Genomic DNA, 15,545 nt, shown 5'->3' with positions numbered 1-15,545 from the left:
ATGAACATATCAAGCTGGTACCTGATTGAAACATATGTAGTGGCCTGCTTGAATCCTCTCATATATATGACAACTTTTGCTGATATGTTTATTGTTTAATTATTACAGTACAACTATATCTTGTAGAGCAGTGGAATACGACAAGAGCAATTATAACAACACATGCGCTACTATTCATGCTGGATAAAGTTGAGCTAGAATATCAGCTTAGGTTTGAACAAGAGGTCTTTCTCTAAAGAAACGTAACAAACATAATGAACATAATGATTAACAAGAGATTATCAGCTAAGCAGGCTTCAGATGTCGTCAAGAATTCTTACTCATAGGCGCTAGATAGCTTTTAACTTGGACAATAGAGTCAACGGAGACACGTCCTGTTGAAATTGCAGTTATAGATTTAGAATACTTTTAGTGCCATAAAACAAGGATCATTCGGTTAGGAATTTTATTTGTTAATTAATTGAGTAACCCTTATCAGCATTAGGGCAATTAGCCTTATGTTTAAAGGGGGGGGGGGGGGGGGTATCTACACTATCACAATGCAAATTATAAGCAATGAAGCGCAATGTGTCGCTATTCTAATTTATAATTGAGAGACCATAATTTATGCAAGAAGCAAGATATATGGAGTTTTGTTCACAGGCGCACATATATAAATAAATATAGAACTATATCTCTCTCACTCATTTGCTCTGAGTTTGTGTCTCTCCAATAATCAGAAACCCTAAAAGCAGGAATAGTGGGCCGCGCGCTCTGACTTCCACTATCAAATTCCAAAGATATAAACAAATGAAAAAGTTAGGAAGCCAATCAAATGAGCTCCACTCACTCCCTTTATATCTTGAATAAGAAGAATTCAGTATAATAAGGTTTTATTTGTTTCTTTTTATTTTTTTGGTTTTTTTTCCACCTTAAATGATAAAAAGGTGGTCGTGCCATCATAATAGATATATATATAATTCAGACAACCAGCTACAGGAACAAAAGGCTGTCTAAACCCATCTGCTAAATTCAGCTACTAACAACAACAACAAAATACTAAATATTATCTCCTAATTTATGTTGATTATTCGCTGAATTTAGCACTTGTTCCTGATGCTAACCCACCCTCAAATTATAACAAATTAAATACTTGGATTATTCTTACGAACAAGCTTTACATGTGTGTGTGTCTCTCTCTCTATCTATATATATATAGCAGTTCCTAATTAATAATCATTTGCTAGCCTCCATCATTCTGCTTGTAGCTGGCCCAGTATTGCTTGTCCATCTTTGAAGGGTCATTTCCTTGTTCTCTCTTTTTCTCCTTTTCTTTATATCTTTTTCTCAAGACGGGTACAGCGAAGCATTGATTAATGTAGCTTCTAATTAAGTTTCAGTTATCCTTTCTTCTTTTCTCTAGTTAAATTGTAGTTATCATCATCGACTTGGCTGGATTTTCTCATAAAACGGGCTGTAGATAGAGAATCACTTGTTTCAACTTAATTGGTGGATCTCTTGTCTACCTGAAAGTTCCTCCAAATGTTGGATTCCAAAAATCAGCTGTTGTCTCGTTGGCAACTGGGAATGTGCTCGAAATGGGCACCAAACAAAGTCCTCGACTGTTTAGATCTTGTTTTGGCGCTTCTGGATCCTTCAATTTATGATCACAACTCTGTAAAAGTAGCGAATCTAATTCAAGCAAGACGACAATGCATGAACATGTAGTAAGGAATGAGTAACGAGTGAGTGATTGTTTTTGCTACCTGTTGCTGTGGAATCTGGGTTCCTTGCTTCATATAAGGAGTAGTCAAAACCTGAATAACATAAAAGATTTCATTAGAGCTATGCATATTTATTAGGGTTGTACTTCAATTACAAGAAATATATATTATATGGATAGTGTAACATACACTGACTTGATCGTGTAGGAACTTGATATAGTCAATAGCCTCATGGAGAACAGATGCTGTATCAGTCTGAATTAAAAATACAAATAATTCATTTTAATTAACCTCAGGCCAAGCTAATTAAAGCTTTGAAGAGATTTTTCATAATTCGGGATGATCAAAAAGTTGAAAAATGCAAAAATCCACCTTTCCAAAAGGCGAAACCAATTGCTGAAGGGCAGTTATTCGGTCCCCTAGCTTCTCTTTCCGCACCTGATATTTGTAACAAATCTATAGCTGTGAGCTTTCGTCCAAATCTTTAATGGAAAAAAATTGAAAAAATTAAATTATCGATCGACTGGGGAAGAAAAAGTTTCAAACGCTACTAGGGGATTAAAAGAAGAAGAAGAAAAGACTTTGACGGAATATATATTTGTTGTTACCTTAAAAGTTGGCAAAGGCGATGGAGTTTCAATTCTAGGCCTTTTGAATGCAGGCTCACTGCTTCCTTTCTTCGCAGCAGACCCCGAATCACGAACTTCTTCGTTGTTGTTATACTAATTAATTAAGTACAGAATCCATTAAAATAAGTCATTAAGCAATTAAAGAATAATAGCCAAGTAATTAATAATACCTTTGCCGTGAAGGTGGGACAAGTGCGTTTCTCTCCAAGCTCAGCCGCAAGAAGGCCTCCAGGTCTACTAATGTCATTCAAGGCGGTGGCGTTCCAAAAGGGAGTATTGTTGGAGAAGTGCAAGCCACCACTTGGTTGTTGTTGTTGTTGTTTGGGCAATGATGGTTTTACGAAGGAAGCAGCAGCAAATTTAGGCCAAGGAGGTGATACTTCATTATAATTGTTCCCGTAATTTGCTGTAGACATATAGTTACCCATTGACCGGGTGTTGTTGCTGCTATAAAGAGATTGCTGCTGTACGGGTTGAGGTTGAGGTTCAAAATAACTTTGCAACAATGCTGAAGTGTAGCCGTATGAAGCTGAATCCACTGGAAACCCGGGGGACAAGCCTTGGCAATTACTCTCACTCACTGTACAGTTGTCGGGGAAACTTGCTGTTGCTGATTTAATTACAGGGTGGCTTTGGTCCAGGGAGAAGCACTCTTGATGATGATCTCCTGCTCCTGCACTACTGGCATAGCTCTTGCTAGGACTCCACTCCTTTTGGATTTGAGAATTCAAATCTTCTAGCCTCATGCTTCGATAATTGTTCTCAGCTCTTCCGTTCCCGCGACTGCCAAATAGTATGTAAGATCGATGATAACACAATAATAACCAAGTTGATTATATTTACCGAAATTAATTCCCCATGACATGCCCTTCAAACCTAATGGATTAATTGGATCATATATATTGACTTTCTTTTTGTTTTATCCCACTTGAATCTAACAAAAGAAAACTAAAAAGTTATTGTAAGTACTAGTTAATGTTCTTCTTTTACTGTATAATAGACTTGTAGCGGAAGCCACATAACATGATTGAAATCTATACTTCAAATTAAAACAGATGACCTATTGAATGAAATAAAGTATAGTATACCAACAAATTACTTACAGTAAGGCCTGGAAACAATCTGTTGAAGACGATGATGACGAAGGGACAAGGCTCATCATTTGCAAGGTTGAGTCCATCAAAATACTGCTGCTGCCTCCATTATCAGAATCAGTCTGCTGATGCTTTTGAGTAAAAGCCATGGAGGAGGTATCTGCAGAAACTGAATTATTATTGTTATTATTATTAGCTGATTCCTCACAGAACTTTGTTGTCGCTGTGCCTGCAGGTGTTAACGTTGTTGTCTTCGTATCAACCATATGAAAATGATCATTACTAGGCCAAAGAAAGCTGCCCATGTGATCACTCAACCCAATACCTGCCGCTGAACAAGGCGATAATGAGCTGCTTCGTGTTGGGTTAATCCACCAAGCTCCTCCGCAGATCCCCGTCTGAAACTCTTCAGCCATATGTACCCCCAATAATTAATTTATTGATTATTCCTGTGTTGGGGTTTCAGTATTGCTTCTTGAGAAGAAGAATAATAATATTATTAACTACTCCTTGTGAGTGAATTACCTATAATTTGAAAGTATATCAATAAGCTAGACAGTAGTGGTGGGGGTGCAATTTATATATGAAACGGTTGACGAGTACGGACCATGGAAATTACCGGAATTTAGTTGACATTTCAAAGATGATTGGACAAATAAGAGAAAGCATTTTTGAATCGAATTTCTCCCCTTCCCTTTTTTTTTTTTTTATAAAACTAAAAAATAATAATAATAGTAATAAAGAAAGGAAGAAAGAATTTTTGCTTTCTTTCTTTGCTTTATAACAACAATATTTATTTGTTTTTCTTCCAACTTTATACAATAAATTCTTGTTCCTTCTAAATAAAGGGATGCGGTATGATGATGACGATGATGGGCTTTGATCTGACCGACACGTCACGCTTATGGACGGATTCTTTGTTCAATCAGACGGTTGGTTTTCTTTGTTTGATTATCATAATCGAAAATGAAAATACAAGATAACCTGAAATATATTTTATAGGACCATTTGGGGACTCACGGTCCCGAATAGAATGATTGTTCTGTAGTATAGCATTCTACGTTTCTATATTCTAGTGGCCGCCAGCCCACCGCGCTCCAGAGGCGCGTGACGTCCTGTTCTTTTTCCCATTTTTTTTCTTTAAATTCAATTATTGTTAAAGCTAATTGTGATCAGAAAATTAATTTTTTTAAAATCCACTAGATTAACGATATATATCCAAACAACAATGATATATGTTTGAATATTCCTAAACAAAAATTAAGAGACAATTATAAGGCAGCAGTACTTCCTATGTTCTTAAGAGTGTTTCACACTTCTGTCTCCATAGGTGATCATGAAATGGAAGCTCGCGAATTGAAGAATTCAAACAAACAAAAACTCTATTAAAAAAAAAAATTAAGTTCCCATCCAGTCCTTGATTTGCTATGTGCAAATTAATCATCAAAATGATTCTCGAAGTTGCATTCACATGTTCTCTAACCTAATTTCCAGAAACCAACGTGCAACACCACTCATATCAATTTCCCATAAAATGCAAAGCAAATAAACTTTTTTCTTTCGGGGGACCATGCCCGAAATTTTTTTTTGGGATATCAATTTTGTTCACATTCGAATAATCAAGAATCCTTGGTGACAAAAATAATAATAATGAAAAAAATATATATTTGGATTGAGATTTCAGCATCTGATATGATCAATCCTATAAATATAGCCAATTCCAACTAGATTTTTGATGTCGTGGTATTTGCATCAGGGGTTTAAGAAATGAATGTATTTTCTCAGATACAAAGAATTTTCTTTCTGTTCAATGTAATTTACTAATTGGATTTAGCAATTTGGTCAATATTTGAAGATGTGGTGTCCAAAAAGATGGTGACCATTCGTAGTAGCACTGCGGACCAAACAATAAGACTAGTATTTGACATAAGCAGTTGACTGATGTGCTGCCTAATTTTGCGAATGGAGACACCGGAAATAGGGGGGGAGTCAACGGAGAAAGTCACCAAAATTTGTGTTAATCAAGAAGATATACACATCAACATCTTCCCAGTATTATGCAAAATCATTTAGAGTTATTTTCTAGTTAAAAAAAAAAAATCTTTAAATTATAAAGAGTAGCAAATTAAAAATAATTGACTTGGAAATATTGAAGAATCGAAGGCAAGTTAGGCCGGATCCATCATCCATGCATGAGTTCGAAGTTAAACTGCCGGGAGATGTACCGAAAGAGACATCATCCATGACTCTTTTGCTAGCTTACTTGACATTAATTCCTCAATATATATACACGGTATTTTTCCTTTTTGTATAAATATTCCTTCGTTAAAATAAAATAAACTTAAGAGGGAACAAAACAATATTAAATGTATTAATTATGTTAGTGATTGATTAACGAAACTTTACTCTTAATTACAAACCTTAATTAATTGGTTGGGAGTTGGAAGTGTTTACTTCCGTCAAAGTATTCTCCAAGTCAGTCCACAAGTTTACAATTTTAAATTGCATAATTCCCTTCTTTTAAATGTTCCTTAATTTAACTATTAAAATAATCAAAGAACATAATCTTTATATAATTAAAGAACATAATCTTTATAATTCATTTTTAGAGAGAGAGAGAGAGAGAATTGGATGTCATGCTTATGACCAAAAATAGTGAGTCAAATAGGATCCACAGAGCACGCTCGCGTGCAGCGACTCGTGGTCGTGGGGCCTGTTTGGCAAGGCCAGTCTCAGCCTTGTGAGTCGAAGTACGATCCAGACAGCTTCCTCTTTGTTATTTGTCCTAACGTTCACGTACGACTTTCACTTCGCCTCCTCGCCGTTTGGTAAAATAAGAGAGCTTTTATTTATTATTATGAATTAATTTCTTTACCTATATTTTTACCCACGAATTCGATATACACATAACTTACAAATTGTTTGATTTTATATGGTATGTGGGGAGACATCAGATGCAAAAGGATAAATTATGAAATGCGATGCGATTTTGGGGAGTTTGATAGGGATGGCAAAAATCCCCACGGGGATGGGTACTCTCAGAGATTTTCCCCATTCGAGGAGGGTACGAGAATAATTTATACCCAATTTCTTATTCGGAGAAGGGACAGAGAAATTTTTTTACCCAGTTTCTTATTCGGGGAAGGGGCGGGGATGAGGTGGAATCCCCATCCCCTCCCCATTTCCCCATTTTAATTTTTAATTTTAATTGTATTTTTTAAAATTACTAGTAAATAAATAATAAAATTTGAATTATATTATAAAATTATAAATATTGGTAAAAGTAACAAATATCAAAATATTTATATTATTAAATTTTTAGGCCTAATTAACTAATTAAAGTCTTAAATTTTTATTTAAGACATTAAAAAGGTTGGGTAGATTCTATTAGCCCAAAATTTTTGTTTTAATTTTAATTTTGTTTTATTAAAAATATTAATTAAGTAACTACATTTATTTCATTTATTTTATGATCGATATAAAAGTAAATTCTTTTTCTTTTTATTGTAGGATTATGAATATTGACAAAGATAATTATTTTGATAATTTGTATTTTGCATGTGACTTTTATAATGGATCAATGTTAATGTAAAATATATTTCGAACTTTACTTTTGTTTGAATTTTTTATTTTAATATAATTAACTCAAAATTAAAAAAATATATATATTAGTTATTCGGGGATCGGGGACTATCGGGGATCCCCTGTTATTATTCGGGGAGGAGATGAGGATTCTCTCAAGCAATTCTGACGGGAATGGGGAGGGGACGGGGGCATACGCAAAATATTGGGGATAGGTACGGATAGATTGGTCCCCTCCCCTCCCCTCCCCTCCCCATTGCCATCCCTAGAGTTTGAGGATAAGAATTAAGAAGATAGCTAAACTGATGAACTTAATTGATAATGGTTGCTTGCCATTAGCAAAGGCAAGGCAAAAGAAGAAAGCAATGGTTTCAAATAAATTGGCAGACCAAACATCAATCGTTCCTCGCGCGTGATTATCAATAACTATAGTGGGATTTGCATAGGATCCAAGAGATATGTGTGTGTATATATATAGTAAAGGATTTCTTAAAGTTTGGTAAGAGACAAAAGTTAAAAAGATTAAAAAAGCATACACATCTTAAATATATTATAAGATATTATAAAATGTATTAAAGTTTGTATTTTTACCATCTTTTAATTTATGGGAATCTCTTATTGAAAAATTAATTTTATATATAATAATTTGTGTGTGTGTAAACGTGAATTTGTTCAAATTTTTTCTTTCATATTCTTGATATAGATTTACAATGTTGTAAATTATTCTTTTAATGTTCACAATATTTTTAACTCATTTCAAATTAAAAAAAAAAATTTGTGTGTGCGTGCACGCATGTGTGTGTAACTGATTTTATTTTATTTGTTCAAGTCAATTCATGGCTCAAGGGAAGATTCCAAATCCATCAGCTAATTAATCATGGAGTCATATCAGTTGCTAGGGTGCTGCCATTGAGAAATCCAAAGAAAGCATCGCAATATGCACATCCTTGTTTGTGTAAGAGCATGATAAAGATTTTGGTCTACTTGGTTTAGATAAAGCATTCTGCATAACGCATATATGTTGCTATTGCAGCGCGTAGCCTGCCAAGTGCCAATTAGTACCTCCGCATAATAGCAAGATATTGAAGCTGCATTTTAGCGAAAAGGGTATTTTCGGTCAAACTCACAGCCACCCAACACCTTGGATTTTTGTATTCGTCTTGTTTTGACTGTGGAATGTTCCCTTCTTCTCCACGAAATTGACTACTTTGTCCCTTGTTGCTTCTTATGTCACGCCTTATGACTCCTACCACATACCGGTAGAGTTGTTCAAGATGGTAATCATATCTTAATTTTTGTGACAACAAGAATACAAGATATATATATATATATATATATATATATATATATATATATATATATATAGAGAGAGAGAGAGAGAGAGAGAGAGAGAGAGAGAGAGAGAGAGAGTTTGAAACTATAAATTCCTTTGATTTCTTACAACAATTAACTAATATATAAGCTTGACTCATAAATTTGACTTTTCTTTTTAATCACCCCACTTGCCTTATATTGCTCAATTAATGTCTACTTTTAGCTACAGATTCGATGTATAGAGCAGGATTATGATTGTAATGTGTATGTGTGTGTATATACAAGCACATGTTTCACACATGACTTACTTCATTCATGTACTTGTGAGATGGAATTAATCTTTATGAATTTTACCCATCTGTTATGTAAATAAAGGAACATGTACAATTGTGAAAACATTAGATAACTCCAATTAATATTAAGCTAAGCATACACAACAAGTAATACAAGTTTACTAATATGATTTCGATCATTCTTTAGTTCTTTTCAGGTAAAAATAGAGAAAGATACATTCTTTAGGTATTCTTATAATCATGACTTAATTTGCACTTTATAAAAACAGTAATTATATAACATCCAGTGCATTAATCAAGCCATAATTTTAGATTAAAATATTCTATAGCAACATCAAACTTGGTTATCTCTTCGTAAGAGGCTTTTATCATTGGACAATAAATAAGCACAAATTGGCAAGTACACGAAGCGATATATATGATGACGTGATCCTGAGGTGACCATGAGGTGTAATAGATGACCAAAGGGGGCACGTACTTGAACAGGATTGGTCTCACAGGAATAGTGGCCCGAGGGGAAAGAGTTTCACGAGATCACGTGGCAGATTGCAGGAGGGTGCAAACAAGACGCGTGCCGAAGGACCCACAAAAAGAATGCGAAAGGAAATACATAGAAATAAAAAACAGTAAAGAAATGAGAAAGACAGAGACCCATGCCATTGGCATTGATCACGATGAGATTTTGGGTCATTGTGTTTGTGGCCAGGAGTTGACCAAGTAACAAAATTTGTGTCCCAAATCTTAGCAAAATGGTCCATGCGTTTTGCAAACCAAACGTGCGTTGCTCGCTCGTTTAGTCAACCTAAACTCAAGTAAAACGCGAACCATGAATCCATGAGAGAGCTGAGAGCCGCCCACTATTTATGTTTTTCATAATTTTCTTTACCGTTCACACTAATTTTTTAGACTAGAAGCATCCTTTGCGGCTGGCTAGTTTACTATTTCTTTTTTTTTTTTTGAAAAAAAAAAGGGGAAAAAACATCGAGATTAACCAAAATTTCAGTTGAAATTAATCCTTATTAACGTAGTGCAATACATTTTTAATCCTTCCTATTACCTATCTGAGTGGATTTCAATCCATCTATCTTTTGTAGTAACCAAAAAAAAAAAAAAAAAATTCAATTAAGTCAACTAGCACCACCAATTGCGGGGCCTGATGGGTTTCAATTCAATATTATATTGACTGTAACTTTCAATCTGAAGGTAAAGATATATATGTAGATTGACAAAGGCAGTGATGCCCAGTTTTATTTTAATTTGGCAAGAACTTGTTCACCCCTATATATGTAAACTGATAGCATAATTAAACTCTTTTGTTAGGGCTTGCTGCTAGCTAGTGTTATCTATGTAGTTAGATGATAACAAAATAGAATCAAAAGCTTTAAAATCGTTAAATATATATATATATATATTGAAGAACCACGCTGATGCAAATCGATATCAATCATTAAGATTCATTGAGCTCCTTCAGTGCTCAAGTACTAGCAGTAGCAGGCAGCCCTCTTTCGGAACTTAATGACATGAGACACGACTATTCTGAGCTAATTAGCAAAGCCAAAGGTAACTGTGGTATCTAGATATGCTTTTGGTTATAATTTATAATGAGAAAACCAACAAATGGTTTTGTGACGTGTATTAATTTGAATATTGATTTGTGGACGAGCCTCGCTTGATGAAAAAATTGAATAACGAGGAAGTGTATCAAAGAAAGATTTTAAAACTTGCTTTTCCTGCCATCCTACAACTGATTCAATTATTGATGTGTGGATAGATATGAGATGCTAAATGAAAGTAATATATATTAAAGAGAAAATTAAAGCTTTAAGCACTTGCTTTTTCCAGCCGTCCTACATAGTTCAAAATTTTTAAATTCTTACCTACTACTCTCCCTTAATTAAATTGTCCCTTTTTTCATGGTAATTAGGGTTTAATTTGTGTCCTCCTCTCTATAGCCATCCTTGTCTAGTTTGACTACTATGGAGTTGAATTTTTATTTTTTAAGAAAAAGAAATATTTTGAACCGAAGAGAACGCTCTTAAATTCAAACAATAACAAACCATCAATCATTGACATTGTGGACTTATAAATTGTCACGAAATTAATCCTGCCTGTGAGTGGGGTTTGACATGGACAATTGACCCATGTTGATGAAAATATTCTTTTAGCTAGCCATCATTCGGCTCCCGCATTAACCCCTTATAATTCTAAAAGATTTTAAGACTCCTGGGTGAAAATTATTATATAAAAAATTGTCAATCCTTGTTATTTGCACGCCATAAAATGAACATACATTTTCACATTAATTTTTCATTTGTGTTTAAAATTCACGAGACCATGGGAAGACATCGTTATTGCTCGCCAAGAAACAATTCAGAGATGGGTCAACTTTAATTTGATTAATAGATGGACTTTCAGAAGTCGTGGCCATGTATTGGAAGAGTACTTATAATATATTTATGACTTTTCTTCTAGGTTTCATGATGTTGTATATAGTAATTAATGATGTATATCTAGTCATATATATTTGCCAACAAGACTATGTGTAGATGATTTTTCTTATGTGATTTTCCCATGGCCACACCGCACGATTCCTTCTCCATACATATATATATAGACAGAGAGTCCATTTAGCGGAGTGGCATTGCCTCATTGAGGAAGAAGTTGGAATGATTAAGCAACTTACCCAAAGTGATAATAAAAACAAAGCTTAAGATAATGATATTAAGAAGACTCATACAAAGCACTTTTGTGTTACGGGCGCTTATTAGTTAACGGACATGTAATTAAGCGTGGGAAACAAACAAGATTAGATGTTCATGTCAGATATTTGTTGCCAGATTAAGTCAAACAAGACACGACATACCCCCACACTAGCTAATTATCCTCTAAAGAGTCAACACGAGTTTCTTCCAAGACCTACATTCCAAAATGACCCAATCAAAGGAAGGTTAAACTGCTCTTGGATGCGAATTTGGTGGAAATTGTATCGGATCGAAGATTTGGATGGAAGGCAACCACCGTAAGAGAAGTTATGTGCAGTTCAACCAAGAAAATAAGAAAGGTTTTAAATTTCAGGTTGACGACCACTTTTTCAAACAACGAAATCATCATGAGTTTCCTTGCTGCACTTCCATATTTTTGGTGCGAATATCAATTAAGTATCCAAGTCACACTATATGAATAAGCCAGCAACCTAATTTTAGGACTATAAGATCTATGAAAAAGATACTTAAAAGATTTGGTAAATTGATTTTAACTAGACAAAACTTCAATTAATTGGATAATAAATTCTAAAAAGCATGATTTAAGGCCACTCTTATTTACAAAACACTAGGGATGGCAATTTCTCTTATTGGGATGGGATCTTGCAAAATCCTATCTCGTCTGGGAAAGCATTGGAACATAGTTTTGTCCAAAAAAAAAAAAAATTGGGAATGGAAATTTTTTTATCCCACTTGCAGAAATGTGACAGGATTGGGATTGACAAATATCGTCTCATTTCGTCGCATTGCCAACCCTGTTGGTTTAGTTATTGTTATATTATTAAATTATTGAATATTTTAACATGGCTAAAGTCAATTACTATCCAAATCTATAGTTTTTTAAGTATAGGTCCTAATATTAATGTGCAATGGAAACAAATAGGCAATTAAAAAATGTTAGCATAAAATTATATTCGAACATACATGTAATCAAAATAAATCTATAGTTTTTGAAGCGTAAGTCTTAATACTAATGTGCAATAGAAGCAAATAGGCAGTTAAAAATGTTAGCATAAAATTATATTTGAATATCCATGTAATCAAAATAAAACTATTAGTTGATTATTCTATTTTGTATTTATTCAAGATTTTTGTCATATTGAATTATGATGATCCTTAAAAGAAAAAAAGTCAGAATTTATTTATTTATATTTGAGATTGTTTAGGATAATGGGATGAGACGAGATATTTAACGGGATAGGACTATAACAAGTTTTTGTCCCAAAAAAAAAATAAAGGGATGGGAATAGAACATTTTTTTAATCTCATTTGCATAGATGGGACGAGACTAGTATTGACAAATCTCATCCCACCCAGTCTCATTGCCAACCTTATAAAACACTGATGTCATGAGAGTATTCTTATTCGTTTAATTGAGAGAATATTTTTAATATTTCATCCATTCTTTTAAGTAGTCACTTTAATCTATTTCCTAATACTTAATTGATAACTTTAATTTATATATAAGTATTACAAAAATCTAATTCAAAAATACTCTTAGAAGCACCCATGTATACTTGGATATACATGATCAATCAATTAATTTAAGCAACGTACTGGGCACTAGTCTTAATAATTAATTCTTGAGATAGTAATTTCTTCATTCCCGGTAGTCATGACAACCCCAAAACTAGTATATAGGATATCATATGAGATATGCACTAATAAACACACACATACACATATGTAGTTGACGTTGATTTTTCTTCTTGTTTTGTAGTATCTCTTCTTCCCTATTGTCTTAATTAGTATATCTTCTAAAATAAACAAGTTTTGTTGAACTGCTTATACAACGTAGATTTGGTAAAATAATCGTGATAAAATATAATTGATCCCATTGGTCTTGTTATTGTAGTAAGCATCCGTTTAATATAATTATAGTATACCCTAAATAGAGTATAATTAACTCTCTCTATGTGTGTGTGTGTGTGTGTGACGTATCTATTAGTTAGGCAATTGTCTTGATTTTGTTGAACCGGATTTGATAGTTTTGGTGATGTAATTTGTACCTAATCTTGGAAGTTGGTAGTACATCGGAGAATTAAACTAGCATTTTGTCAAAGCTGAAAGCGGACGAGATACAGTTTTTTTTTTTTTTTTATGAACATAAATTTATATTTAGTTCCTGTGTGTAGGCCATTGAATTTTTTTTATGCATCTAAAGTCAATTGGAAAGCAGAACAAATGGATGGGGTTGACTAGGCTGTATTTGACTTATAGCAATGTGCAGCTATTGCTACTTGGCACTCACTAGTAGTTTCATTGGCTGCAGTATATTAAGATTACGGCCAGACTGTTTGTGCAACAATCGCTGGGCCGGCTGATGCATAAATCCGTGAAGTGTTGAACTATCGGCACTCCTCTCAAAATCCTTCTTCTATTACAATTACATTTAAAGATAAATACTCTATCATAATAAAACTTTTTTCACCATAGTCTTAGAGATATTCAATTTAATTTATTGATTTGTATTAGGAAGTTTATCACCTATAGAAATTGTTTGTGCGGAAGCTGAGGTAATAGTACTCTAAAAATAATCTTATGAGCAAGAAATTAATAGAAAATTGAAGGATCCACTACATAATTGTGTTTATTTAAAAAGAATGATATGGGTAATCAGGGGTTTTAAAAGGATTTTGGAAGGGTGCCAATTCGCCAACCCATTAGTAAAAAGATGTGCTCTCGTAATCGTATTTTATAATTTTGAAGAGACCCAAGCTTTGAAAGGCTGGACTTGTTGGAGTCTTAAGCCCAATATTTCCACAATTGGCCCGTTAGCATAATACCCAAACACGCTGAGATGGGGGACTTTAGCTAGCTCAATGAGCTAACTTGTGTAATGCCTTCGGCCCATTGTTGTTTAAGTAGAACTTGTAATGGATTCCTTTCTTTTTTTCTTTTTTTTTTAAAAAGAGATTTTTATAATTTTATACGAATGATTTGTAATATGTAAATATGCCGTATACAGAATACACTATACAGTGACGGAATGAGGATTTTATGATTTCCATTTTAGCTTGGCTTGTCGGGACCTACATATAAAAATAATAAACTTGAAAGGGCCATAGCATAATAACATTGAATTTGAAGAGGCCAAACCAACAAATAAAAAGTCCATATAAAATTAAATTTTCTTGAAAAACCAAAACCTTAGAATAATAATGTAGCTACAAACTTATTTTACATATACTAATATAGTATAAATGTATCAGTTGAATTAAATACTTCTTAGTCTACATGATTTATTTATGTTATTTTGTATTTTCAAATTTTATTTGTATTTTGTGATTATTTCTAATTTTTTATGTATCTACTCCTAAAATTTCTACTGATTACTAGAAATATATGGAATTAAATATATGGACGATACTGAATTCACAACTAGCTTAAACCAGAGCAAAGTTTAGGGTGCGATTGATATTGTTTTACATTTATCATTTTTCATTTTACAAAAACACAAAATAAGAAAATGCTTTTGGTTAGGATTAAATAGGACTAGTTTCATCTTATTTTTTACTTTAACAAAAGAAAGGAAAAAATAATTTTTTAATGTTTTCTGATTTTTGTTTTTTTAGGCCCACTAAAGCTACAACTTTAATGTTTTATTTGTTAATAATAGTATACGGGTCCCACCATCCACTCACTTTTTTAATATTATATTATTTATTCATGTTATAATTTAACTTTTTCTTTTTATAATATACTAATAAATTTTTAAAAATAGTACGGCAATATTATTTTAATTCTTTACTACTAATAATAATTAGTGTTTTAACGAATATCAAATTGCTATAATTATATATCATCTATAATTTATGAGTATAAATCATCCAACAATATAATTAACTAATCTTTTAAATGATATAAAATCTATATTATAAATTATATACCCTTTTATAACTATCTTAGTTGTTTATATTGTTTGTTAAAATTAACATCTATAATAATAATAATAATAATAAAAGACCATTTAAAATATTTAGATATTAAAAAAATTCATTAAATTATTTTATCATTCTTTTTTGTTGTTACCAAATTTTTAGACGAACAATCAAATACATTTTAATTATTTTTATTTTCATATACTATTTTAAAATAATCAACCAAATATATATTTAAATACACCAAAAACTAATAATTCTTATTCTATAAAGTAAATTCAAAAACA

At 32.7% G+C, this 15,545-nt stretch overlaps 1 protein-coding gene across 2 annotated transcripts; it reads right to left on the bottom strand.

Moving 5' to 3' along the window:
- Positions 1 to 939: 939 nt before the first annotated feature.
- Positions 940 to 4,035, bottom strand: LOC18051787 (transcription factor bHLH112). Of its 2 annotated transcripts, none has more exons than XM_006449099.2 (7): positions 3,436 to 4,035; positions 2,503 to 3,115; positions 2,312 to 2,425; positions 2,076 to 2,141; positions 1,893 to 1,958; positions 1,746 to 1,796; positions 940 to 1,654 (listed from the first exon to the last, which is right to left on the bottom strand). In XM_006449099.2, exons 1-7 carry the CDS (start codon positions 3,840 to 3,842, stop codon positions 1,502 to 1,504), a joined length of 1,470 nt encoding a protein of 489 aa, XP_006449162.1. In that variant the 5' UTR covers positions 3,843 to 4,035; the 3' UTR covers positions 940 to 1,501. The 2 variants fall into 2 exon arrangements, with proteins under 2 accessions (XP_006449162.1, XP_024046978.1); XM_024191210.1 differs by having other exon boundaries at positions 1,899 to 1,958.
- Between the last annotated feature and the right edge of the window lie 11,510 nt (positions 4,036 to 15,545).

The sequence above is a fragment of the Citrus clementina genome, unplaced genomic scaffold, assembly GCF_000493195.1.
Source record: "Citrus clementina cultivar Clemenules unplaced genomic scaffold, Citrus_clementina_v1.0 scaffold_2, whole genome shotgun sequence".
Classification (NCBI taxonomy): domain Eukaryota; kingdom Viridiplantae; phylum Streptophyta; class Magnoliopsida; order Sapindales; family Rutaceae; genus Citrus; species Citrus x clementina.
Note: the sequence above shows the minus strand (reverse complement) of the source record. Positions and strands in the feature narration are given on the sequence as shown.

Excerpts from the sequence above, each read along its gene's own strand:
- LOC18051787 (XM_006449099.2), bottom strand. The coding sequence starts at position 3,842 with ATGGCTGAAGAGTTTCAGACGGGGATCTGCGGAGGAGCTTGGTGGATT. Across the intron at positions 2,426-2,502 it reads GTCCCACCTTCACGGCAAAG|TATAACAACAACGAAGAAGT; the intron begins GTATTATTAATT and ends TTAATTAATTAG. Across the intron at positions 1,959-2,075 it reads TGGTTTCGCCTTTTGGAAAG|ACTGATACAGCATCTGTTCT; the intron begins GTGGATTTTTGC and ends TTTTTAATTCAG.